Here is a 27,840-nt window from a genome sequence, read left to right on the forward strand (position 1 = left end):
TTAGTTGAAAAACACATAGCCAATCAAATACGTAACTTTGCCTCTAACTTTGATCTTTTATTTAAATCACAATCTGGATTTCGAGAATTTCATTCATGTCAAACGGCCCTTACAAAACTTACAGATAATTGGCTACAAGCTATGGATCAAGGAAATCTAGTAGGCATAACTTTCATTGATTTTAGCAAGGCATTTGATTTAGTTAATCATGATATACTTATAAGTAAACTTCAATCATATCACTTTGATCAAATGGCTATTAAATGGTTTCATTCTTATTTAACCTCAAGGACTCAGTGTGTAAAAATAGGAACATATTCCTCTGATTTTTTGCCCGTCACAGCAGGAGTACCCCAGGGATCTATCTTAGGTCCCCTATTATTTTTATTGTATATAAATGATCTCCCTTTACATGTAAATAGAACAGATATTGATATGTTTGCTGATGATGCAACCTTACATACATATCATAAAAATATAGAAGGTATTGAGAATGCCCTAAACTTTGATTTGTGTGAGATTGAAAATTGGTGTTCCAAAAATCAAATGGTGTTAAATACCAACAAGACAAAATGTATGCTTATGGGAACACAACAAAGAAAATCAAGAATAAATTCCCCTGAACTAAATTTATATGCTTCAAACAAATTTATTGAAAATGTTGAATCTGAAAAACTTCTGGGAGTGCATATTGATCATTCATTGCGCTATAATCACCATATTGACTCAGTTTGTAAATCTTTGACATATAAATTATATACTTTACGCAAAATTAAAAAATTTCTTCCCTTACACACAAGAAAACTATTCTATAATGCATACATTCTGCCTTCTATGAATTATTGTCTTACTATTTGGGGTAATGCGCCAGGTGCTGGCATAGATAGAGTTTTTAAATTGCAAAAAAGGGCAGCCCGGATTATATTAGATGTGGCTTATGATGCCCCTTCACTACCATTATTTGAAAAACTTGGATGGCTGACCATATACGAGTTGATCGATTTTCATAAATATGTACTACTGTACAAAACACTTCATGGTATGGCACCTACTTATTTAAGAGACTCTTTTGAATTTATTTCTTCTAATAATTATGTTCTACGATCTGAAACAAACTATGACCTTCAACTTCCGAAATATCGAACAAATCAATTTAAAAATTCTTTTCATTATTCTGGTGTTCATTTATGGAACAAATTACCTTTGTATATACGTTTTTCACAGAATTTACACACATTTCGTAAAAATGTTGAAACATTTATTATAAAGTGTCGCAACTAAAATGTCCTAAAAATGTATTTTTACCTCATATTGTATTATTTATTTATTATTGTAAAATGTTTTTATTATTGTACATGTATTATTGGGAACATGCTAAGAGGGCCCCGAGGAAGACTAGTGCATTGCACTAATCGGGTTACCCTCTCAAAATAAAGTATTATTATTATTATTATTATTATTATTTTCTCAACTTACGGATATTTTTCGCCAAAAAGCATGTGCCTACGGAAGAAAGCATTATCTAAGGAGTATATGGATACCTATGAATCCACTGGACACCTTCTAGTTTTATCAAACACCTCAACACAATTCCGAGGATCGGAGCAAGATTGACGCTACACTGTGTTTAAGATCAAATATCAGAACAAAGCTTTGCTTTATCAGCACTTTTATATTATTGTTAAATACATGTTTACAATATAAACGTTTGTATAAATTGTCTTTAAATAAAACAGTTCGTATATAAAGATATTGACGAAAAATCAATGTTGTGTCCGGGGTGTATGCAACATGTTGTACACGGGGTGTATACCCCTCATTTTACTCTATAGTATCATTGTCTGAAATATCATTAAAAATTTCTTAAAAATTGACGTTTGTGAAAGTTCTATTTATATTTTAAATTATTTACCAGTTTTGTAATAGCACAACTTCAGGTTCATGAATTCGATTTGCTGAAAAAAAAAATGATACACGTTCATCGTACTTTTGGCTTTGCAGATGGAAGTAAATGTACAGGGTGCTTTGTTTAACTGTTTAATGTGATGACCAACAATTCATCCCTTCTTTTGATTTAAAGGCGCCTTAATCAGATCCTTCCTTAATAAATGCTTCACACATGCATCATTTTGAACATTTAACATTTTCTCATAATTTCTGTTTAACTTTTTTCAATTTTCTTTTAAATGACATTGAAAATATTTAACTTTTTGTAATGTCATAAACACCACAAAAAATGTTCTCCTTCAAGTACCGGGGTATTTATATGCTGTGTACTTTGCCCCCAGGAGCCCATATTTGGCGGTAAACTATTCTTGGAATGGGCTCGGGCAGGGTGTGTATGTGTCTTAGGTCATTTTTTGGGGGGTGGGGGGGGGGGGGGGGGTAGTTACTTTACTACATGTATATACGATAATAAATTAGAGGAGGGGTGAACATTTTTCCCAAAGCATTCTTTTTTTTTCAATTTTGCATGCCCTCAGAAAATTGTCGTCCCTTATTACGTTCTGTACAATTGTGCATTTTTTATAGCTGACTTTACAGATGTACATGTTTATTGTGATTTGTAAAATATGAAATCTTTTCAGATAAGGAAAAATGAGTCCACATATTGCAAAAATTGAAAGGAAAATTAATACATGTATATCCTACAGACACGTAGTATCCCCCTTTTGTTCCAGGCAACTTTACATTACAGAAAATGTTCATCGAAAGTCAGGTTGCCCCCCCCCCCTTTTTTTTTGTTGCAGCATAGTCAAATAATGGTTATGTACGTATGTAGTATGTTGTAAAAAAAAAAAAAGGAGAATTGGAACTGAAAAAGATGGGACCTACAACCCCATCTGAAATAGGAGTTTTGAGTTTCGACAAGTCCCCCTTTTTTATAGCTACTAGTCAACTTATGCCAAAGTTTGTTTTTTTTTTCAGGTATTCCCCCTTCAAAAAAGATTCTCCATCACTGTCATAAATGCTTAAGAATACATGTATTGATAAAATAAATGTTGCAGAAACAAAAAAAGATTTATTCATAATATACCATTCATGTAGTGTTTCTATTATTTTTAACAGGCGAAATATTTAGATTAAAACGAGCTGAGCAAAGTGTCCTCAATGCAGGGATTGGATGGGGGAGGGGGCTCCTTTAGAGAGAATTTATGATTATGTAGATTTAGACCATTGCGCCATCTACAATGTTTTATTTGACTATGCTCAAAAAAAAAAAAGGGGGGGGGGGGGGGCAACCTGACTTTCGATGAACATTTTCTGTAATGTAAAGTTGTGTCTGGAACAAAGGGGGGGGGGACTAAGTGTCTGTATGATAGAACAATCGCTCCTTGCACACTTTTTAATTCTTTTTTTATTCTTTTGATTTTTTAAAATTTAGTTTGTTTTATACTTCAGTACGCTTATGGAAATAACTTTTTGGTTCGGCATTAGTATTAATTAAGGTCTTTTATCAACACTATCTGTCGCTTATAAACCTGTGTGAATATTATTTCCATTGATACTTCGCACTAACTATCCTGAGAAAAATATGGGGTATACACCCCGTGTACAACATGTTGCATACACCCCGGACACAACATTGATTTTTCGTCAATATCTTTATATACGAACTGTTTTATTTAAAGACAATTTATACAAACGTTTATATTGTAAACATATATTTAACAATAATATAAAAGTGCTGATAAAGCAAAGCTTTGTTCTGATATTTGATCTTAAACACAGTGTAGCGTCAATCTTGCTCCGATCCTCGGAATTGTGTTGAGGTGTTCGATAAAACTAGAAAGTGTCCAGTGGATTCATCGGTATCCATATACTCCTTAGATAATGCTTTCTTCCGTAGGCATATGCTTTCTGGCGAAAAATATCCGTAAGTTGAGAAAATGGACAAAGAACGTACATTGACCCCCTTTCTTTCGCTTCGAAAGCATACACCCCGCGCACAACATAGTATACACCCCGCATGTTGGGATATACACGGTGTCAAAAGTCCGCCATAATGAAGAGAGTGAAAATGAAACTTAGTCTAAAAAATCTGATGTTTTCCTGGCTTTTTTACGATTTTGATATTTTACATGCCAGGAAAACGTCAGAATCAGCGCCATTACGTAAACTGGGAAATCGCCACATCCAACTGGAGACGGCATTCTCGAGTTGATTTTAGATACTTGCGAACTGAATTAAATTTCAAAGTCAAAAGATATCAATAGTACAATACTTAAAGAACTTACAAATATTATTTTTACGGTTAATTTATGAAATAATCCGGTGAAAAAGGTTTTATCACACTGTCGAGATTTGTCTTCATTTCGTACATTTTAAAATCTTGCATGTCCTGTTACGTGGAGTGATATTTTCTTTTCATCGATATTGGTGAGTACTAGAGGCATTGTGCTTTTGACAAATTCTGATTTCGGCATTTAGTTCTGTTCACAGGTATCAAAAATCAACTCCAGTTGAAAACGGCGAAATTTCCAATTTTCGTAATGGCGCCGATTCTGACGTTTTCCTGGCATGTAAAATATTAAAATCGTAAAAAAGCCAGGAAAACGTAAGATTTTTTGGGCTAAATGAAACTTTGTTATTAGGTAACTCATACATAAAATACTCTTGAAAGTAAAAGATTTTTAGAACGACCTAATCATGTATTTCTGAAAGTGAAAGTTATAGCATACAAGTACAAAATTTTTTCTCCTTGTCTAAATAATTCCCTAATTTCGAAGTGGGAAAATGAGTCATATAGCATAATTTGGGTGGATTATTGTAATTGTAAATTGTAAAAGGAAGGTTAGACAGTTTTTAGTGGTTCTCTGTTATTTGTTTTTTTTTTTCAAAAGATTTCTTGAAGTTGAAATATGACATTCAAAATTTTAGCAAGAATATCAAAATAACCGCCCCCTTTCCGCAATTTTCTAAGCGCCCGGGGCGGTTTGTAGGGATTATACGGTATATATAGGATATTCAATGTTTTGTATATTCAATCGTGAATCAGCATTTTTTGATATTTTCACTTGTGCTTCACACTCGTGAAAATATCAAAAAATCCTGTTCCACTCATGAAATAAATTCCTTATTCCACTACAAAACATTGAATTTTCTGTTTATTACATTTTCTTTGATTTTACACATGCCTCTGTCTTTTTCGTAACAGAATGTCAAAGGACATGACGTCATAGTAGACAGGTTGAGATGTCATAGCTTTAGCAATTGCAAGATAAACATATCATTTAATTTCTATAAAATACTTGATTCTGATTGGATAAAAAATTCTTTTGATAACTGCATCAATAAAATCTAAAGTTTGCTTGCACTAAGCAGCCGGAACTACTTTGCAGTCTTTACATGTATCGATATATTTCCCGCTTCCAGATTACTTTTTGAAGGAATAATTAAATACTTTTACTTTAATTGATATTTTCCTGAATTTCAAAACCTGTCCCTTACATTCCTGATTTATTTTCTACTTTTGTTTCTTTTTTATTTATCCCCCTTTGCTAAACAAATCAAATCGTCTGCATGGCTACAATAGGTAGTGGGAAAGACAGAAAGAAATCGACATACTTTTGTTAAATGTTTGATAACTGTTATGAACAACAGAACTCTGAAGAAATGTTTCTATGCTACCAAAGCGGGAAAAAACCGTTAATCTGCTAAATCTTGGGAAACGAATGATCGAGAAAAACGACATCGCATGAATGAGGATGGAATTCTTCAAGCCTAATCTTACACAGTCGGTAATAGCTGCAGATCTGTAGCGTTATGGTTTTATGTATTTGTCTTTTACCTATATATAATGCAAAAAAGGTGCAATTTACGGCACAATATTTTTTGCGCACTTTTGGGGTGAATTTCTCCAATTTCCAGCAATGGTCAATTAACTACCCTAGGCACATTATTTAACTAATCTGTATATTTTATCCATCTCCCAACCCTTTATAGTCGTCTCTACAAGTGATAAACTCGATTTAAAAGTGATTAAAATTATTTGTTAAATTGCTGAAAATTCACTTCAAGCGAGTTTTTTGCCTGTAGAGACAACTATAAAGCGTTGGAAGGTGGATAAAATGTACATATTGGCTACAGAATGTGTCTAGACTTAGAGAGTGAAAGGTAGTTGATTAACCAATGCTAGAAAGTGGAGAAAATCTCCCCAAAAGTGTGCAAAAAAATATTGCACCCTACATTGCACCTTTTTTGCATTACGGGATCTGTAGCGTTATGGTAAAAGACAAATATATAATGATTTGAACAAATTTGAATCTACACTACATGAGGCTGCTTCCACAAGTTTCATTTCCTTGCCCAAAGGTTCTGGAGAAGAGGATTTTTCCTATATATTCCTATGTAAAAACTTGATCAGCCATTGTGGCCCCGCCCTATCCCCGGGGGTCATGAGTTGAACAAACTTGAATCTACACTACCTGAGGATGCTTCCACATGAGTTTCATCTTTCTTGGCCCAATGGTTCTGGAGAAGAAGATTTTTAAAAGATTTTTCCTATATATTCCTAAGTAAAACTTTGATCAGCCATGCGGCCCTGCCCTACTCCCGGGGGTCATGATTTGAACAAACTTGAACCTATATTACCTGAGGATGCTTCCAAATGAGTTTCATCTTTCCTGGGCCAATGGTTCTGGAGAAGAAGATTTTTAAGAAATACCAATAACTTTTCATTAATTTATAATTATCTCCCCTTGGAAGAGGGCTTGGCCCTTCATTTGAACAAACTTGAATCCCCTTTACCCAAGGATACTTTGTGATAAGTTTGGTTGAATTGGCCCAGTGGTTCTTGAGAAGAAGATGAAAATAGGAACAGTTTACAACGATAACGACAGACAATGGACAAAGCTCAGGTGAGCTAAAAATAAACACTATCCCAGGATGCTTCCACATTAGTTTCAGCTTTTCTGGTGCAGTACTTCTTGAAGAAGATTTTTAATGACCCCGCCCTATTTTTGTTCCATCCAATTTTTGTCTTTTCTTGATTATTTTCCCTTGTAAGGAGACTTGGCCCGGCATTTTAATAATATACACTCCCCTTCACTCAATGATACTTTGTACCAAGTTTGATTAAAATTGGTCCAGTGGTTCTTGAGAAAAAGTTGAAAATGTGAAAAGTTTACAGATGGACAACAGACAACAGGTAATCAGAAAAGGAGAGCTAAAAATGGTGAGTTCAAAGTGTTCATTGTAGTTAAATAAAATATTATTATGTACCATTGTGTGGTAGTTGTATTTAGGTAGTTGGCAGGAAAGATATCATCATCAACCATATGGAAAGTCAAAACAAAAGTTAAGCACCACACAATGGTAAAACTCTTTTGTGTTTCAGATTTTTAAAGATTTTTTCCTATATGTACTCCTATGTAAAACTCCTATGTATGCCCATTTTGGACCCACCCTATAACTTGGGGGTCATTATTAGAATAATCTTGAATCTCATGGTTGCTTCCAATCATGGCTTTGCAGTTCTAGGGATGATTTAGATTTTAAAAGATTTTTCCCATGTATTTCTATGTAAAATTTGATCACCTTGTTTTAAATACATGTAACAATTTCAGAAATGCACACTTAAGATAAAAGTAAAATTATTCAAGTACCGGTTATGTAAATAGTTATACATTATCATATATAGAAACATGCCCAGGAAATGATATTATATATCCAGATTTGTTCAAAAAAATAATTGTCAGAAATGTTAATAAAATAATACATTTTGCAGTAAAAAAAAAATGCCAATCTTTTTACGACTCACTTATAAGTCGGACGTGGAGTTTAAATTTGGACCAAAATTTTCACTCTCACAAAAATTTGACTCATAGCCATTAGGTGAGTATATACGGTACCCTTCATCCAAGAATACTCTTTGCCTAGTTTGGTTGTAATTGACTAAGCAGTTCTGCAGAAAAAGATGATATGTGAAAAATTTACAAGGACAACAATGACAAAATTAACACCATGACAAAAGATTTTCTTTTTTCAAAATTTCTTTTGATTAGAAAAACTTGAGCTTTCCACTTAAAATTTAGATAGAAATGAAATAAAAAATCCAATGTAAAATATTCTTAATTCAATTTGGTAGATAAACTAAAAGAAAACTCTTAAATCTTTTTTTTAGTTGAAATATACATACTGGGTCGGATAGGTGTGTTCTAATTGATGATGTGCACCTCTGCAAAAATCTCCTCCAAGAAGAAAAGCCAGACAAAATGTGCATGCAACAACCTAGAATGATAAAATACTCAGTACAGAAAGTCAGTCATAAATAAGTGAATGGGTCAGAACACTAAACATAGGTAATCAGAGATTACAAAGCTCACCTCAATGAATGTTGTCTTTAAGTAAGGCAAAGTCACACAGTTACCCAACAAAGAGTGTATGTGTACATCCAACAAGAGGCCCAGGGGCCACATCGCTCACCTGAGCAAATCGGCCAAGAAAAAGCACAAATCAGATCAGAACTGAGAAGTTCACTGAAGGGGGGGGGGGGTGAATTTTAATACTACTTGAGATTGTCTTCATATTAATACAGCATATGACTTTGCTGTTCTTAATAAAAAGATTTTTCAAAAACATTTTCTTCCTATATATAACTCCATAATAATTTGAATTTGATTCCCATTGTTTCCCTCCCTATCCCCAAATGGCCATGATTTGAATAAATTTAAATCTTCAATACATGAGGATGCTTAAATGTCAATATGACTAAACATAGCTTTTCTGTTCTTGGGATTTTTTCCTTTATTTTTCTATGTAAAACTTTGATCCACCATTGTGGCCCCACCCTTACCTTGGGGGTTATGATTTGAAAAAAATTAATTCTACACTACCCAAAAATGCTTCCATATATGTAAATGCTAGTATTACTAATCATAGCTTTGCTATTTTTTGGAAGATTTTCTTTTTTATATATTTTAATGTAAAACTTGGATCCCCCATTGTGGCCCCACCCTACCCCCGGGGGTCATGAATTGAACAAACTTAATCCACACTACCTGAGGATGCTTCCACATGAGTTTCATCTTTCTTGGCCCAGTGGTTCCTGAGAAGAAGATTTTTAAAGATTTTCCCTATATACTCCTATGTAAAACTTTGATCGGCCATTGTGGCCCCACCCTACCCCCGGGGGTCATGATTTGAACAAACTTGAATGCACACTACCTGAGGATGCTTCCACATGAGTTTCATCTTTCCTGGCCCAGTGGTTCTTGAGAAGAAGATTTTTGAAAAATGCCATTAATTTTTCACTAATTCATAATTATCTCCCCTTGGAAAAGGGCTTGGCCCTTCATTTGAACAAACTTGAATCCCCTTTACCTAAGGATACTTTGTGGCAAGTTTGGTTGAAATTGGCCCAGTGGTTCTTGGGAAGAAGACGAAAATGTGAAAAGTTTACGCCGACGCCGACGACAACGACGATGACGACAGACAACGGACAAATTTTGATCAGAAAAGCTCACTTGAGCCTTGGGCTCAGGTGAGCTAAAAATGCAAAATTTATGCAATTTTGATCTGAAACTTTGGAATAGACCTATATAAAAACTTCATATGATTTAAATAAACTGAGATCTACACTACCCCAGGATGCTTCCACATAAGTTTCAGCTTTCCTGGCACAGTGGTTCTTGAGAAGAAGATTTTTAAAACATGCCACCAAATTTTTATTAATTCCCAATTATCTCCCCTTGAATGAGGGCGTGGTCCTTCATTTGAAAAAACTTGAATCCCCTTCACTCAAGGATGCTTTGTTTCAAGTTTGGTTTAAATTGACCTAGCGGATCTTGAGAAGAAGTCGAAAATGTGAAAAGTGTAGACAGACAGACAGACAGACGGACAGACAGACAGACGCCGGACAAAATGTGATCAGAAAAGCTCACTTGAGCCTTGGGCTCAGGTGAGCTAAAAACTTAACCTTAACATGGGAGGCCGATGCCGACACTGACGTCGACGCCGAGGGTACTGTAAAACGAGAATATTTGGCGCACTACTAATTTTCGCCTTTGAGGTGAGCTAAAAATTGTGCGATAAAGGATTTCTAAATCTCATTTTTTGTGTGTGTGTTCAAAGCTTTTACATAGTACTGTAAACCAAACCGCGCGATTACATAATGTCAAATGGTCATTGGATTTATTTACACACTAGCACTGCACATGTTCGAATGACAGAAAGTTCTGCCAAATTATAATTTGATTAAACTATTGTTATCCCAGTAGTTATTACCCAATTATTCTCATTAGCACCGTCAAAGTTTGGCTTCTCGGCGTGTCAATCATCTATCGCCTCGAGGTAAACAATGCAATCAAGCATGGCGATTGAGCTTGCAGACAATACCTGAGCTTAGGATTACCGTTTTATCTAAGTAATTTTCATTCGATGCATGCAATGTTTTTATACGATTTAAATGAGATAATGCTCCATTTCTTTTAATTGAAAATAGAAATAAAATAAATTTTAACATTGTACCGCGTCTATGTGATAACAACGCGGTAGAGTTAACGAATGTTTACTGATATACGGGAGTACTAATGTGTTTCCGTGCTTGACAAACCAAAAAGTCAAATACATGTGTGGATTAAAAAAAACAAAATATCACATATATTTTACTGACAAGTGTAAGCGCTAAAACTTATTTGCGCCAATGCATTCCCACTTGCATTTGCGCTAAAATATGTATGCGCCAAATTTTCTCGTTTTACAGTATTACATAAGCTCCCCCAACTTCGTTGAGGTGAGCTAAAAATGTGAGATACTACATTGCAAACATCAATAAAACTAGAGGTACTGTGAGCGATGAGCTCACTAAATGATACCCCCCGCCTCCCATATGGTTATAACTGGTGAAAAAGTCCATGTTTTCCTGTGGCCGGGAAACCCAAAATATGTGTCGGATCAAAAAGTAAAATAGGAGGTGCACAATGGCAATATGTAATAAAGATTCTGTGAAAGTTTCATCAAATTTCATTCAATGCTATGAGAGGAGTTGCGGATAAGAGATGGGTACCCCAAAGCGTAACAGACGGACGGACGGACAGACGGACGGACGGACGGAATTAACAATTACTATATACCCTCACGCTTTCAAGCGGGGGGTATAATAAAGCCTCCTGTAATTGACTTTAATATTTGTTCTCTCCTCAAACCAGTGTTTGTTCTTAGCTTTCACTGGGGAATATTTATTTTAATTACACTTTCATGTTAAATACTAAAAATCTGATTGGTTTAAATGCATCTAAAAATTTTTAAAGATATTGTCACATGATGATGCAGGTAAATTATGTGTGTACAGATTACCATGAAAATTCTCAAAAAAGTAAGTTGAGCATTTTATTAAAGAGGTCAAATAAGCTTGACGTCAATCAAAACTTGCATTTGATGATGTAGCTTGATTGAAAACAACAGATGACAGATGAAAAATGCTTGCAAGGGCAGAAATGACAAAACTTTACATGCCAAGGAGTCTCTGAGTATCAAACAATAAACAAGAGGCCCAGGGGCCACATCGCTCACCTAAGCACATTGTCTAGGAAAAAGCACATATAAGATCTGAACTGAAAGTTTACTGAGGTGGGGGGGGGGGGGGGGGGGAGCTTGAATATTAATGCTATTTGAGAAAGCCTTCATATCAATACAGCATATGACTTTGCTGTTCTTGATAAAAAGATTTCTTTTTAAACATTTTGTTCCTATATATTACTTCGTAATAATTTGAATTTGATTCCCCATTGTTTCCCTCCCTACCCCAAAGGGCCATGATTTGAACAAATTTAATTCTTCAATACAACTGGATGCTTACATGCCAATATGACTAAAAATAGCTTTTCTGTTCTTGGGATTTTTCCCTTTATTATACCCCCCGCTTGAAAAGCGGGAGGGTATATAGTAATCGTTAATTCCGTCCGTCTGTATGTACTAAAATTGTCCGTCCGTCGGTTCCGTCCGTCCGTCCGTATTGTTTGAATTTTTGGGGTACCCTTATTTATCCGCAACTCCTCTCATACCACTGAATGAAATTTGATGAAACTTTCACAGAATCTTTATTACATATTGCCATTGTGCACCTCCTATTTTACTTTTTGATCCGGCACATATATTGGGTTTCCCAGCCACAGGAAAACATGGACTTTTTCACCACTTATAACCATATGGGAGGCGGGGGGTATCATTTAGTGAGCTCATCGCTCACAGTACCTCTAGTTTTTCTATGTAAAACTAAATTGATCCACCATTGTGGCCCCACCCTTACCCTTGGGGGTTATGATTTGAACAAATTTAATTCTACACTACCTGAGAATGCTTCCATATAAATACTAGTACCAATAATCATGGCTTTGCTATTTTTGAGATTTTTAAATATATTTCAATGTAAAACTTGGATCCCCCATTGTGACCCCACCCTATACCTGGGGGTTATGATTTGAACAAACTATAAACTACACTACCTGAAGATGATTCCATATAAATATTACTAATCATGGCTTTGAAGTACTTGAGAAGATGATTTTAAAAGTTTTCCTTATATATTCCTATATAAAACTTTGATCGGCCATGTTGGCCCCACCCTACCCCCCAGGGTCATGATTTGAACAAACTTGAATCTACACTACCTGAGGATGATTTCACATGAGTTTCATCTTTCCTGTCCCAATTGTTCTTGAGAAGAAGATTTTTGAAGATTTTTCCTGTATACAGGTAACCCTCGATACCTCAATGTCTACAACAGAAAACATTTCGAGAAATCAAGAGTAAGTGATTTTATTTTACAAGAGTTTACAATATGTTTTATAGTTAACAGTTTTGTGTTTGACAGGTTTTAAAATTAGTCTTACTGGATGTAATGATTTTCATGCAGTGCTAACCTTCTATTCGTGGTTTTTATAAAACAACGATTTGATTTCATATTTTAGATGAATATTTATTAAACTGAGTAATTAAAGCAAAAAAAGTACATCGTCAGTTCATGTTTATTATTTATTCTTTATAATATGGATATCATACTATGCATTTGTTATATGAAAATGACATTTTACGGCATCGCGTGATACATAGCGTTGGGACTTTTCCAAACATGTGCATTAAACAAAGTCCTGTACGTATCTGTCCAACAATACTCATCATAATTTATATTCACATTTGAGGCAGTTTCTGAATTTTCATATTTCGTTAAACTTTGACACTGATTCGAAATAAAAATTAAATTTATAAAGTGTTTTGTCTTGTAATCTGCAATTATAATTTCTCAGTTACACTGCGTTTCTAAATTATTGTAATAAAATCAATGATAATTATTTTAATAGCATATAGGCAACATAAGATTTTTATAATTCAATTATTACCTTGAAGTATCAGTGTCACCTGAATAAACACCCTGTTTCACAAGACCCGCGTCTTCTGCCTGGGGCCATTAAATGTCCAGGTAAAGTTGCTAATTATGTAACTTTGTATACACATAGCCACTTCGAGGTATTAAGGGTAAATTTCAATAGAGTATGCATAGCGGGACTGCATTTTGACTTCGAGAGATCAAGAGTTTCGAGCGATCAAGAGTTCGAGAAATCAAAAGTAAATTTGCTTAGTTATATAGGGGAAAAATTCGGGACCGGAGACTCACTTCGAGCAATCAAGAAATTCGAGCGATCGAAGTTCGAGCCATGAAGAGTTACCTGTATTATGTAAAACTGGATCAGCCATTGTGGCCCCACCCTACCCCCGAGGGTTATGATTTGTACAAACTAGAATCCACACTACCTGAGGATGATTCCATATAAATATCACTAATCATGGCTATGAAGTACTTGAAGAGATGATTTTAAAAGTTTTCCTTATATATTCCTACATAAAACTTTGATCAGCCATTTTGGCCCCTCCCTCCCCCCGGGGTCATGATTTGAGCAAACTTGAATCTATGCTACCTGAGGATGGTTCCACATGAGTTTCAGTTTTCCTGGCCCAGTGGTTCTTAAGAAGATTTTTAAAGATTTTTCCCATATATTTCTATGTAAAAGTATGATCAGCCATTTTGGCCCCACCCTACCCCCGGGGGTCATGATTTGAACAAAATTGAATCTGCACTACCTGAGGATGATTCCACATAAGTGTCATCTTTCCTGGCCCACTGGTTCTTGAGAATAAGAATTTTTAAAAATGCCATTAATTTTTCTCTAATTCATAATTATCTCCCCTTGGAAGAGGGCATGACCCTTTATTTGAAAAAAGTTGAATCCCCTTTACCTAAGGATACTTTGTAGCAAGTTTGGTTGAAATTGGCCCAGTGGTTCTTGAGAAGAAGATGAAAATATGAACAGTTTACGACAACAACAACGATGACGACAACAACGACAGACAACAGACAAATTTTGATCAGAAAAGCTCACTTGAGCCATTGGCTCAGGTGAGCATAAAAGAGGCCAGTAAATCTTTTCTTTCTTATTGAGAAAAATAGAAGTTGGGGGTTTGAAAGCTTTCTAAACTTGAACTTAACAATATCCAATTTTTGTGCAAACATCCTCAATCAATATGACGTTCAGTACATGTATAATAAATATGTTGCCTATTTTGGAAGGTAGAAGTGGAAATTAACACCCCTCAGAAAACCATTGTTGATATCTGCTGACTTTAGCTTTCCTTTGGGTGTCAATAGACCCATTTCCTATGACATATTTTCATGACATATTTTTAAAGTTATTCCCTTAGCCGCCATATTGTAGGGCAATATCCCCAGATATAATACTATTTTTCTTATGAATATGTGTTTGTCAAAGCCTCTATTAATTCATAATTTTAAGATTGTAAATATTTTCCCCATATATTTCTTGCATGCATGTTCAAAAGACATGAAAGAGGTAAATTCACTACTTTGCCTTCCATGATGGCGGCTGAGGGGACACTGGTCTGATAAATCCCATTGCCTGACGCCCGGGGCTAGTGAATTTTAGAGGCGGGCAAGTGAATTTTTAATAGGCACTTGCCCGTGGGCAAATGACTTTAAAAAAAAAATCAATCAATAAATATTTTTAAAAATGTCATACATACGACAAATGTCCGAAACCATTATTTCAAACAAATAGCAGATATCATAACTATACCTGAAATATGATAGCAATTTTACGCCTCTATATGAGTGGAAAATTCTCGAAAGGGACGTAAAACAGCATACAATCAATCAACAGACTGTATGGTACGTAGTATTTAATGGCAGGTGGTTTTAAATGTCACCAACAATATTCAAAACAACAATCCTAGGCTGCAAAATTTTTCGATTTAGAGACAAATTAATTCATTATGATGAATATAAAGTGCTGGTGGGCCAACAAAATTTCCCTCTGGTGTTAAATGGAACAGCGTAATCGAGACATGGTGACCTAATTCGTTTGTCTATAGACGAAACGATCAGCCGTATTTATCGATCTTGGTAGAATAGAAATAAAGTCCTTATTGTCGTGAATGATGCAGGATAACCTCCTCGGTCTCGAAATGTCATTTGAAATATAAAATCCTCGGCTTTTATTTTTCAAACAACATTTCTCGACCTCGAAGGTTATCCTGCAACATTCACGAAAACACGGACTTTATTTCTTAAATAAACAGGGCTTCTGCCCTGTTTACAAAAATAGTTTATGTTTCACGGGTGTATTTAATTTGTTAAACTGGGGACACAACACTGAGCACAGGCTGACATAGCTGCAGATCTGCAGCTTGCTGGCAGAAAAAAATGGGATGGACGACCAGAGATACAGAGCCACCCATTGAAAAAAGTTTATATTTATTGGGCAACAAAAAGTGCGCTGTTTACTGAATAATTTCTCCATATATATATCAAAAAACTACTGTGTTCCTAACATATTTCCTTACTACTTCCACAACAATGTTTATACCGGTATACCCTTTAAATCCGAAGCGTGTTGGGCCACATTGTCTTGAGACTCAAAATGGTCATATGAATAGACAAAATTTTCAAAGATCTCAATTTCAGGCCCAGAAGGGTTATTAACAAGAGGCCCAAGGGCCTTGAATCGCTCTTCTGATAAATTGTACAATCTATCACTTCTATTTGAAGCCTCTAACCCTAAGTATCCTAAGACCCAAGTTGCATCAACTGACAAAGTTTGATGATTCTTAGCCAATTAGGACTGAAGATATTTTAATAAAGCTATTAAATCAAAGTACTCAGACGTACAGAGAGCCGGGCTCATTTACAGAGTAGAATGAATTTTTTACATGAATCACGTTTATATTCTGATGAAAAAAATATTTTAAAACTATCAATATAAATTATAAGACACTGCCAGTGAGTTTTTCAATCCTAATACCACGGTCCGATTTTGTCAGAATCAGAATTAATCTGGTACCGCAGCTGAATGTAAACAAACAGGCCAGTCTGGTTCCCTCTCCTGCTTTACCTCGTATGTGTAGAGAACTACGATAACACTGATTATCAAAAATCCTTACGCTAATGAACTATGTTCTTTGACTTAGGACTGAAGTTTTCAAAGTCATTACCACTAATGTTTTATATAGATAAAACCTCGTTTTATTTTTGTTGCTTTATTTAGCGTTTGCATTATCTCAAAGGCGGTTGAAAGTAAGAACTATATTTTTGCACGTAACTTTAAAATGGCGACTATGGGGTTGACATCCTGCCTTGAACAGGATCACATAAGCCGGCAATTGCTCATTGAGCAATAAGCCCGGCTAAAAACCATAAAAGTAGGTCATAGTGACCAACTTTAAGATTAGACTTTTCATAGGACTCAAGATGCATTTATAGACAAAGATTGAAGATTCTAAGCCAATAAGTATTTGAGATATTCAAAAGTAGGTCACCTTGACCTACTTATTTGTCTACATTCATGGAAAACCCAAAATTCATCAACTGACAAAGTTTGATTATTCTAAGCTAATAAGTACTCAAGATACTTAAATATAGCCATAAAATGTCAAAAGAAGGTCACTGTGACCTACTTTTTGGTCGTCACTCTCCGAAAACCAAATATGCAACCACTCACAAAGTCTGATGATTCTAAGCCAATAAATACCTAGGATACTTAAATCTATCCATAAAATGTTGAAAGTAGGTCATCGTGACCTACATTTTGGTCTACATTTTTCGAAGTCCCAAGATGCATCTGCTGACCAAGTTTGATGATCGTAGGTCTGAAGGTCATCTAAATATGCCTTTTTAACAATTTGAAAACAAATGCCTGCAAAATTCAAAAAGTAGGTCACAGTGACCTACTTTTTCATAAAATGTGTTTTAAGGTCGCAAGATGCATCAACTTACAAGATTTGATGATTCTTAGAACCCTCTCAGTGTCTGAAATAATGGGATTAAATGTTTTAAAAAGGATTAGTCATAAAGTTCAAAAAGTAGGTCATGGTGACATTGTTCAAAGACCCAAGATGCATCAACTGACAAAGTTTGATGATCATAGGCCTTAAAGTGTCCAAAATATGCCTCCAAATCAATTTGAAAAAAAATGCCTGCAAAATTAAAAAAGTAGGTCACCGTGACCTACTTTTGTGTTAACATGATGTGAAGTCTTAAGATGCATCAGCTTACAAGATTTGATAATCCTAGTCTTTATAGTAAGCAAAATAATAACGTTTTTATTAATTGTAAATTTTGGTCAACTTTGAAGTGACCTTGAGACCACGCCCTTTGCCCCAGGGTCATGCCTTGAACAATTTTAATCTTCAACATATCCTGACCCTTGTTTGCAAGTTTGGTGAAAATCTGCCTGGTGGTTCTGGAGAAGAAGATTTTTTAGCAACCAGTACTTTTGGTTTTGTTTTCCTGATTATCTCCCCTTGTTTTAGGGTCCCACCCCTAGTTTTAGTATAAATGGTAGCCCTTGGGCCAAGAATACCCGGTGACAAATTTGACAATGATTGGCCAAAGGGTTCTTGAGTTATGGCCCATATTCTAAAAAGTTAACACACACCGCACACCACACAAATGGCAATAGCATTAGCTCTTTGAGCCTTTGGCTCACTCTTTGAGCCTTTGGCTCAGAAGAGCTAACAAGAGGCCCATGGGCCACATCGCTCACCTGAGCACTAAGGGTGGGAAAAAGTAGAAAATGGCTTTTTATTGTAAAGTTAAAATCCAAAAGTAGTCCCATGACCAATCATGGATTTGCTAATTTTTAGAAAATGATTTTTAAAGAATTTTCCTATATATATCTTTAAAAACTTTGGTCGGCCATTTTGGCCCCGCCTACCCCCGGGGGTCATGATTTGAACAAACTTGAATCTACACTACCTGAGCATGCTTCCATATAAATATGATGAAATTATGGCTTTGTCATTGTTGAGGAGAAGATTTTTAAAGAATTTTCCTATATATTTCTATGTAAAACTTTGATCGGCCATTTTGGCCATGCCCTACCCCCGGGGGTCATGATTTGAACAAACTTGAATCTACACTACCTGAGCATGCTTCCATATAAATATGATGAATTATGGTTTTGTCATTCTTGAGAAGAAGATTTTTAAAGAATTTTCCTATATATTTTTATGCAAAACTTTGGTCGGCCATTTTGGCCCCGCCCTACCCCGGGGGGTCATGATTTGAACAAACTTGAATCTACACTACCTGAGGATGTTTCCCCATAAGTTTCATCTTTCCTGGCACAGTGGTTCTTGAGAAGAAGATTTTTAAAATATGCCACCAAATTTTCATTAATTCCCAATTATCTCCCCTTGAATGAGGACATGGCCCTTCATTTGAACAAACTTGAATCCCCTTCACCCAAGGATACTTTGTGGCAAGTTTGGTTAAAATTGGCCTAGCGGTTCTTGAGAAGAAGTCGAAAATGTGAAAAGTTTACAGACAGACGGACAGACAGACAGACGGACGCCGGACAAAATGTGATCAGAAAAGCTCACTTGAGCTTTCAGCTCAGGTGAGCTAAAAATGGTTGTTTGGAATGTTTTGTTGTGGAAGTACTGATGAAATATATAAGGAACAAACGGTTTGTAATATTTTGAGATGATATCTGAAATATATAGAGAAATAAATGGAGAAACTGCACACTTTCTTGTGAGCAATAAATATATACTTTTTTCAATGGGTGGCACTGTAGCTCTCCAGTCTGGCAATTTATTTTTTTATGAGAGCTACAATTATGCAGCTAAGACTGACGATACTAGTGAGTGCGTTTTGCTCTAAACACAATAGGTCTTATTTTAGCTGCAAAAATGTATCCCTCTCCCATTTTTTTTTTGAGAGGGCTACAACTCCTTAGGATCTCCATATTGATGTAAGTGCAGGAGTGAATCACTCCCGCAAAAATTATGGCTTATTTTATCATTAAATGGCTATTTAATTAATGTTTCTTACCTAAACTCCAAAAATACACAGAACTATCCATTTATCAGTTATTTTTCATGTATGTCAACATCACAACTTGATTTTATCTGCCATGTTTAATACTGACTTTGATCGATTTTATTTTGGGACAGGAGGGGGGGGAAAGATCAGTTTTCACTTGATCATGTTGGTAGAATATTTTCCAAGTAAAGAGGATGGTCTCTACATGTATTTTCCAAAATGCCCCTCCCCCCTTCCCTGGAAAAAGTATTTTCATTTAATGTTTAAAATGACTGTACTAGCTAGTACACAAATAACACATTCCAAGCAAGCAGGTAAAAGAAAATCATACCTCCAAACTTAAATAATTTTTGCACATGTTTCAGCTAGATTAATACCATTACTTTCTCTAGTGTAACCTTGCTAATTTTTTGATTAAAGAAATTAGATGTAAATACCTTTTTTATATTCTTTTTGTTTCAATAATTGTCATGTCAGCCCAGGATTGCTAATTGTGTTGGTATTTTTTTTTTAAATGAATGGAATACAGATTTATGAATTTATCTTTAAATTACTTGTTTAAATAAAGATTTCAATAGGAAAGGATATTACAAGAAATTAAAAATGTTACAGAGTGTAAAAATTAATAAATGTTAATACAAATTTAAAGACATTAACATTTGTTTTAAAAGTGCCCTCGTTAGATCCTGTCGCGAGGCAAAGTGCCCTTCTGATTCCTTGATTACCATGCCCTTTTTAGGGTCTAGATTTATTTAACACTTTATCTGAAATATAACCTACATTGTACTAGCTAGGACCTAATAGAAAAATAAGAGGAAAATACTTATCATATTTGCTTGTGTTTTAAATCTGCAAAATCATTTCCATGTTTGAATTCAAAAGGATGAGGTGACTTGCGGCGCCCGGTAAATTGACAAAAAATTAAATGTCTAAATTTTACTCAATTTTTTGTATATAACTAATCACAGATATGTGTATACCTTTATAGAATACTATTTTTAACAAAAATAGAAACGTTATTTGAAAGATATAGATCTTTTATTGGGGTACGGGTATCATGTTTACATCCAATTCCCATTGCATTTTAACCCCGCCCCACTTTTTGAAACCCTTAAAATTTACGAGCGCAGGTAGGTACAATTTTCTCATTTGGCTGGTCACAGTATTTTATTGAAATCTACCTATATGTGAAAGGAGAAAATTGTACCTAACTGCGCTCACATGCTAATTTATAACAAGAGGCCCATGGGCCGCATCGCTCACCTGAGCACTGTAGCTTGGAAAAAAGCAGAAATCAGTTTATTATTGAAAAATTTAAACCCAAAAGTGGTCCCAACCAATCTTTAAAGAGGAGAATGTATAATCTGAACAAACTTTAATCTATACTAACTAAGGATGCTTGCATATTTCTTTGACTACCTGCGGCTTTATTGCCCTTTATATTTGAACTTACAAACTCTGATCGGTCATTGTGGCCCTGCCCTTACCCCGGGGGTCATGATTTGTACAAACTTGTATCTACACTACCTGAGGATGCTTCCATATACGTTTCATCTTTCCTGGCACAGTGGTTCTTGAGAAGATTTTTAAAGAATTTTTCTATATATTTCTAATAAGAATGAATTCATATGCTAATCGAGGCACTGGCGACACTTTCTAACTGACCAATCAGCTAAATGAAGTTCGTTACTAGTGAGTACCACAAAAACACTATGGAAACATGCTTGGAATTTACTGCTTTCCGATATATTTTTATGCATTTGAGTCACAGATTAAATATGTATCTACATTTGTACAATTTCCGAGATCACAGTAAAATTTATATACAGTTACAAACAATTGATAAATATACAATAGTTTAAGGTTTTTCAGCATGTTTGGTGAGCAATTCGCTAGGTCTCCGAGTATCAATGAATACAAGTTTCATGTGCATTTCTTGTTCTAAAAACCGTAAATGCTGAAAATACATGTGTATTATTAAGTAAACAGCCTTGGCTGACCATTATAAAAGTTTGAAATGTAGAAAAGGATAACAGGTAAATTGACCTAAACCACGTGTCTGTGATAAAATGTAAACGTAGTAATCCAGCATGTTTTGTTGTTCTGTCATTGGATTGGACAATGACTATGTGCGAAACAAGAGGCCCATGGGCCACATCGCTCACCCGAGCATTGTGGCTAGGAAAAGTAAAAATTGGTTTACTATTGAAAAGTTTAAATCCAAAAGTTTGGCCCCGCCCTACCCCCGGGGTCATGATTTGAACAAACTTTAATCTACACTACCTGGGGATGCTTCCATATAAATATGAGCAATTATGGCTTTGCTGTTCTTGAGAAGAAGATTTTTAAAGAATTTTTCTATATATTTCTATATAAAATTTTGGTCGGCCATTGTGGCCCTGCCCTACCCCCGGGGGTCACTATTTGAACAAACTTGTATCTACACTACCTGGCAGTGATTTTTCTACATTTTTTAAAAGGGGCCTGGGCCTTTACAATTGGGAAAAATCGTCGACATTTGTATCAAATTGGGAAAATTTTTTAAAATTGTCATGTAACCTTAATTGGTAGGTAAAATAAACTATGTAAGTAAATGTAACATCATTCATCAATTTATTTGCTACAAAATAATAAATTAAACACAATTCTATATTTTTAACCTTTTTAAAAATCTTTGAAAGTTGTTATTGTGACCAACCTATATCAGTTTACCGGTACATGTATTTCCTTTTTTTCTCTGACATTATGGTAGACATAAGAGAAAATCCTTCTTGTAATACTAAATAGCCAAGGTTTAAGATAGAATAATGTGATATGATTTATTACAAATCATTTATTTTTCAAAGTAATTATTAAAGCTTTCTAATTACCCTAGCTAAACATAATGCTGCAATTTTTCTCTGCAATACTAGTTGCATCTGCCGGATGTAGAAACAGTTTGATTTTCGTGGAATCAGGGATGCTTCTTGTAGAACTATTAGTACTTGGATTTACAAATAAAGCTATGTTTCGCCGGTTAACATGCATCTTACACTTTCTAACGATGTATTTACACACAAGTTTGACAAGGAGACTCCATGTGTTTTTCCAGGTCTTGTAAACGCTTAGAATAATCTGCTGTTCCTTACTGTCATTTTAAGAGTCAGTCTTAGTGACTGAGAACCATAGCATTCTATTTTAGATAAGTCGTACGTAAAAAATTCAATATAACAAAAACAACAACGGTTTTGTGTTGGGGAAAAAAGCAACAGAAATTGGGAAAAAATCGGTAATTTTTGAGAGGGGAAAGGGCCGATATTCGGACCTAAATTGGGTGTAGAAAAATCACTGCCTGGGGATGCTTCCATATAAATATGAGCAATTATGACTTTGCTGTTCTTGTCACAAACGCTACCGTGCGGGAACCCAATATATTGGGTCTGAGTGTGGAATTAGCGCTTCGTAACATAAAACGTTGTATAAAACGTATAAATGAGTTGTGAATTACTAAGAATCTATCAATATGCATTATAAAACCATAATACATTGAAAAATAGGTAATTAAGATGTGAAAATATGCGAATTATTTTTGAAATTGCGATTTAAAGTGAAGGTGTTGGCATTTGTTACGATGAAAGTCAGTCCGCTATTTTTGGAAACAGGGAAAAAACGTGCATGTAATAAATATCTACTAACTAGCTCTAACATAATGAAAAATAAAGAAATAAATCCCCAGAATAGTCAAATATTAATAATTCTAATAAATTTGAGCTAGTAGACATAAAATTACATAGAAATTGTCGATATTTTAGCAGAAAAACTTTGGTTAACTTGACTTGACCTTGCGAAGTTCTTCCTGTTAAAACGAAAGTAGGGTGCACATGCTACAGAACTTCAGTCTGAAGCATATCGAGAGCTTATATGGTCTGCAAAGTTTTATATTTTGGACATACGGCAGTTATTATTTGTTTATTTGGTGTTTTGTAAGTAGACATACAATACATCGTCTAAATGAAAACAATAATGCGCGAGATTGAACCTGGCAATTCACAGACGTTTTTCTGTGCACGTTGTTTACATACCTAAATCAAGCTTTGCTTTGAAATAAAGGTTAACAAAAAATAATTTGAAGCATTTTGTTAATTAAAAGCATTTGTTTTTTTTTAACAATAAATAAACAAATAAATAAATAAACAATTTTTTTTTAAATCTAAAGACCCATTTCAAAAATGTTGAAAGATAAAAAAGGTTCCATCTAATAAAAGTAATAAATGTGGAGGACCTTGAACATTGTAGAAAATTTTCCAATGAGTTATTGCATTAACAAGTGAGTGAAAAAGAGATATATACGAGAATATATATCCATCAGCATATTTTTGTGATCAAGCAAAATTAATTCATGATACACGTATTCGAAATATACACAATATGAATTTTATAATTGACAACCATTGAGTCAATTAAGTGGCCCTAATTACACCTAAAAATTCTGGTTTAAAGCTGCTTGATGTTCCATCTATTTGGGAAAACTTTCAAATATTTTTTTTATAACAGTATATGATAAATTGTAAAATTTTTAGCACAATTAAAAATTAAAAATAAACTTGATTTTTTTCTATAAAGTGTCTTCAAATGTAAGCTAGTTATCAGAAAAGATGCATTGATGCATTTGATCATGTGCATATACATGAAAATGGTAAAAAGTGATGAAAAAAATTTGAAATGCTGATTTTCCCTGAAATGACTGTCATTTGTGTAAACGGTGGTCTTTGTTTTATTTCAGTAAGTAATAAAATACCATTTTATTTCCTTGATGAGGGTTATATAGACTCTCAATAATTTCAAAACGAAAATATGTTCCAGGATCTTTGGTATCTTAGAGTTAGATTTCTTCAAGGCATTTACATACTCTAGTTTGCATGGGACCTAATTAGTAAGTGAAAATAATTGGTACTACATGTATCAGAATTTTTTTTAAACCAAGTTTAAGAACATGTATCAGGGAGAAATTTTCTTTTTCTTTAAAATGGACTTTTGCCAGAATAAAGCATGTGGATTAAATTGCACATTTCCTCCACTTTTTATTTTTATTTTATCAAAAACCAAAAACAGTGAGACTGCCCCAACCTATACATGCACACACAAAATTATAAAATTCACTGGTTAAATAAAAGGTATCTCTACAGTTTAAAATTAAGATGAATTGTCATTTGTGTAGGCATAAGAAGGAGATCAGAGTCTTTAGAATGAGTAATTTGTAAATCGTATGGACTTGCATGTACATCTGTTCAATAAATTACAATAAAGACTGGGTAATGCAGCAAAACTTGTTTAGTACGAACACGAATATTGCAAATTTACAGATATAGCGAAGTCAATTTGGATAGCCAGCTAAATAAATTTAATTGATTTTTTATACAGTTATAAGGAATTACAGATATAGTGAAGTAATTTCATAGGTCCCAGTGACTTCGTTATAACTGAGTTTTACTGTAGGAATTGTACTTCTCAACCTCAAAAGTACACACTGTACAAGTTTTCACCTATTAATATGTAATATGTCCTCTAGTTTACAAATTTATAAGGCCCAAGAAGCTTCTACATTCCATCCCTTCTAGATATGTAACAGTAAATGAATACAGAAAAAGGCTAAGATTTGCTGTGAGAATTTTTTTTAATGATGGTCAAAATTTTTTTTCTTCAAAAATGCAAATTCCTGTACAATTACTTATCAACAAAGATTACATTTTGGTCTCCAAAGATATGTTTATTTTTAAATATGAAAATATGAATAGTTACTAAGAATACAAAGAAATCCCATAGTGGAAATAAAATATAAATTTCATTACTGTATACAGGGTTATTTTCGCCCCGTGTTATTTTCACCCTTTTGAACTTGTGAACAATTTTGCCCTGTTTTAAATTCACCCAGTCATAGTTCTGTTTAGGAAATTATGAGGTGTAATTTGAATTCACCCAATCAAGGAGAGGGTGAAAGGGTCAAAAATAAAACGGGAGCGAAAATTTCCCTGTATACAGTATTAGGAATAATATTTTTTGTTGAAGTAAAAATTCAGGCACATTTAAAACTTGTGTAATAGGAAAGGAGAAAATGTATGGTATAAACTATGGTTGGACCAGGAATTGAACACAGGAACCCTGCTTCACTAGTCAGGTGCTCTACCGAATGAGCAACCCAGGTTGATACCCATAGCACAACCATTACATATCCCTGCTTAAAGTTATCTTTATCCTTTATACACAACCCAAATTCTTATTAGCCGCTGACAGGACTTTCACTTGCAAATCCAGAGTGGTCAATAGCATCAAATATGTAACAAGGAAGGAGAAAATGCACGGCTGGACCATGAATCTAAGAAGGGGCCTCACCAGTCAGATGCTCTACTGACTGAGCTTACTTGGCCTATATCCATGACCCATACCATTAGACTTGCATAAACTTAAAAGTATTTCATAATATATTGATTGATATTATGGTACATATCTGTCAACCATCATTAACTAAAATCAATTGAAAAAAATCAAAACTTTTATTCACCAGTGACCACATTGAACGAAGTCTTTAAAGGTGCTTAAATTTCTAAAATTTAAAGTACTAGTTTTCCTGCTGGCAATTATTGTTGCCAGCCAGGAATAAAACTTCTAAAATAATTGCCACATTTCTTACAGAGTGAGAAGTACTGTGGGAGGAAAGTTGATGAATATGTAAACTTTACAAATAACATGGAGAAATGCATTTTCTTCAATAAAAGCAAAAAAAAAAAAAAAAAAAGATTTGAGAATTACTAGAGTATATTTAGGGCTGTTAGATACCAGTCATTAGAAAATAAGACCTCTATAACTTAGTGTAAATGTTATTTTATTATTTTTTTTATTTATTTAACATATTGACTGCTTTAATTTGAAAATGAATACTAGTAACAGCAATTAGTTCATTGTTGTGCCAATTTGCTCCAAGATTTCCCTTGAAAACTGCATATTCTTTGAGGATCATACTTTCTTATATGATTGCCCATATTTCTTAAAATAATCACTGGTTTTATATTTACAGGCTACTTGAATCTTCAATTTATACTCTTTTTAGTTAAAATCTGAAAAAAATCCATTAACTTGAATCAAAATTCACTTAAACCTATATGAATATATCCCTTACTCAGATAAGTATACAATGACTTTTCACAACATAACGGTATATATATATATATATAATATTGACTTTATCATTGAGTTATTGTTTAAATTAATTTTTTTTTGCATAATATTAAACTAAAATTGAATTTTTAAAGCGATTGATTTATTTTTTTTCATCAAAGTGCAATATTTTCTCTGAAAAATATAGTTAAAATGCTAAAAAGTCATTTAAAAATAATTTTTTTTGAAAATTTGGTTTCCATGGCAACATAAAATTTTAGATTTTTAAAAAAAAATAGTAAATATTAAAAAACACAACATTTGCTATATATTTGCCAAATTTCAAGTAAATTGGTTATCAACAATTTTAGATATTTGCATTTTAGTACACCATTGTGATAATTTTGTTGATATTACAAAACAACTCAGTCCTGAGGTTACAGCGCACGTAAAACAAGTCAGCACACAAAGGGTTAAGAAGAAGATTTTTAAAGAATTTTCCTATATATTTCTATATAAAACTTTGGTCGGCCATTGTGGCCCCGCCCTACCCCAGGGGGTCATGATTAGTACAAATTTGAAACTACATTACCTGGGGATGCTTCCATATAAATATGAGCAATTATGGCTTTTCTGTTCTTGAGAAGAAGATTTATAAAGAATTTTCCTATATATTTCTATATAAAACTTTGGTCGGCCATTGTGGCCCCGCCCTACCCCGGGGGGGTCATGATTTGAACAAACTTGAATCTACACTACCTGGGGATTCTTCCATATAAATATGAGCAATTACGGCTTTGCTGTTCTTAAGAAGAAGATTTTTAAAGAATTTTCCTATATAGAGGTAACTCGAAAAAACTTCGAGAGAACAAGAGTTCGAGATTTCAAGAGTTCGGAATTTTCCAGGTTTGTTGACCAGTTTTGAAACTAGTCTTACCGGATGTAATAATTTTCATGCAGTGCAAACCTTTTACACGTGGTGTTAATAGTTTTCGTATTGTAGATAGATATTTATTGAATTGAGTAAACAAAAAATGTACATTGTCACTTCATGTTTATTGATTCTTTTTGATATGGACGTCAAATTACGCATTCGTTAAATAACCAGAAGTCTCTGTCGAGACTGTAGCTCTACTGGTTTGAACTTTAAAAAAAACCATTGCACTATTTTATGTATCTTTGTGTAGTCTACTTGTGTGCCAACTTATTTTGAAATCAAACTTAAACTGTAGAAGGAGTAGCGTTTTAAAGGAATTTCACAGAAAATTCTATTTTTTAGTAACCATGGTAACAACGTTCATCGAAATCAAAAACCGATAAACTATTCTATGTATCTTAGTGTAGTCTACTTGTGTGCCAAGTTATATTGAAAT

The 27,840-nt window shown here is 34.2% G+C and overlaps 1 protein-coding gene across 1 annotated transcript in view; it reads right to left on the reverse strand.

Moving 5' to 3' along the window:
- Positions 1 to 27,840, reverse strand: part of LOC134256519 (small ribosomal subunit protein mS29-like) — a 59,921-nt gene that overhangs the window by 21,735 nt on the left and 10,346 nt on the right. Inside the window, exon 2 of the mRNA XM_062739173.1 lies at positions 8,141 to 8,232. Within this exon, the coding sequence (XP_062595157.1) occupies positions 8,141 to 8,232 (92 nt within the window). The remainder of the gene's footprint in view (positions 1 to 8,140; positions 8,233 to 27,840) is intronic.

The sequence above is a fragment of the Saccostrea cucullata genome, unplaced genomic scaffold (assembly GCF_032062105.1).
Source record: "Saccostrea cucullata isolate Sc308-1 unplaced genomic scaffold, CSIRO_AGI_Scuc_v1 ctg90, whole genome shotgun sequence".
Taxonomy (NCBI): Eukaryota; Metazoa; Mollusca; class Bivalvia; order Ostreida; family Ostreidae; genus Saccostrea; species Saccostrea cuccullata.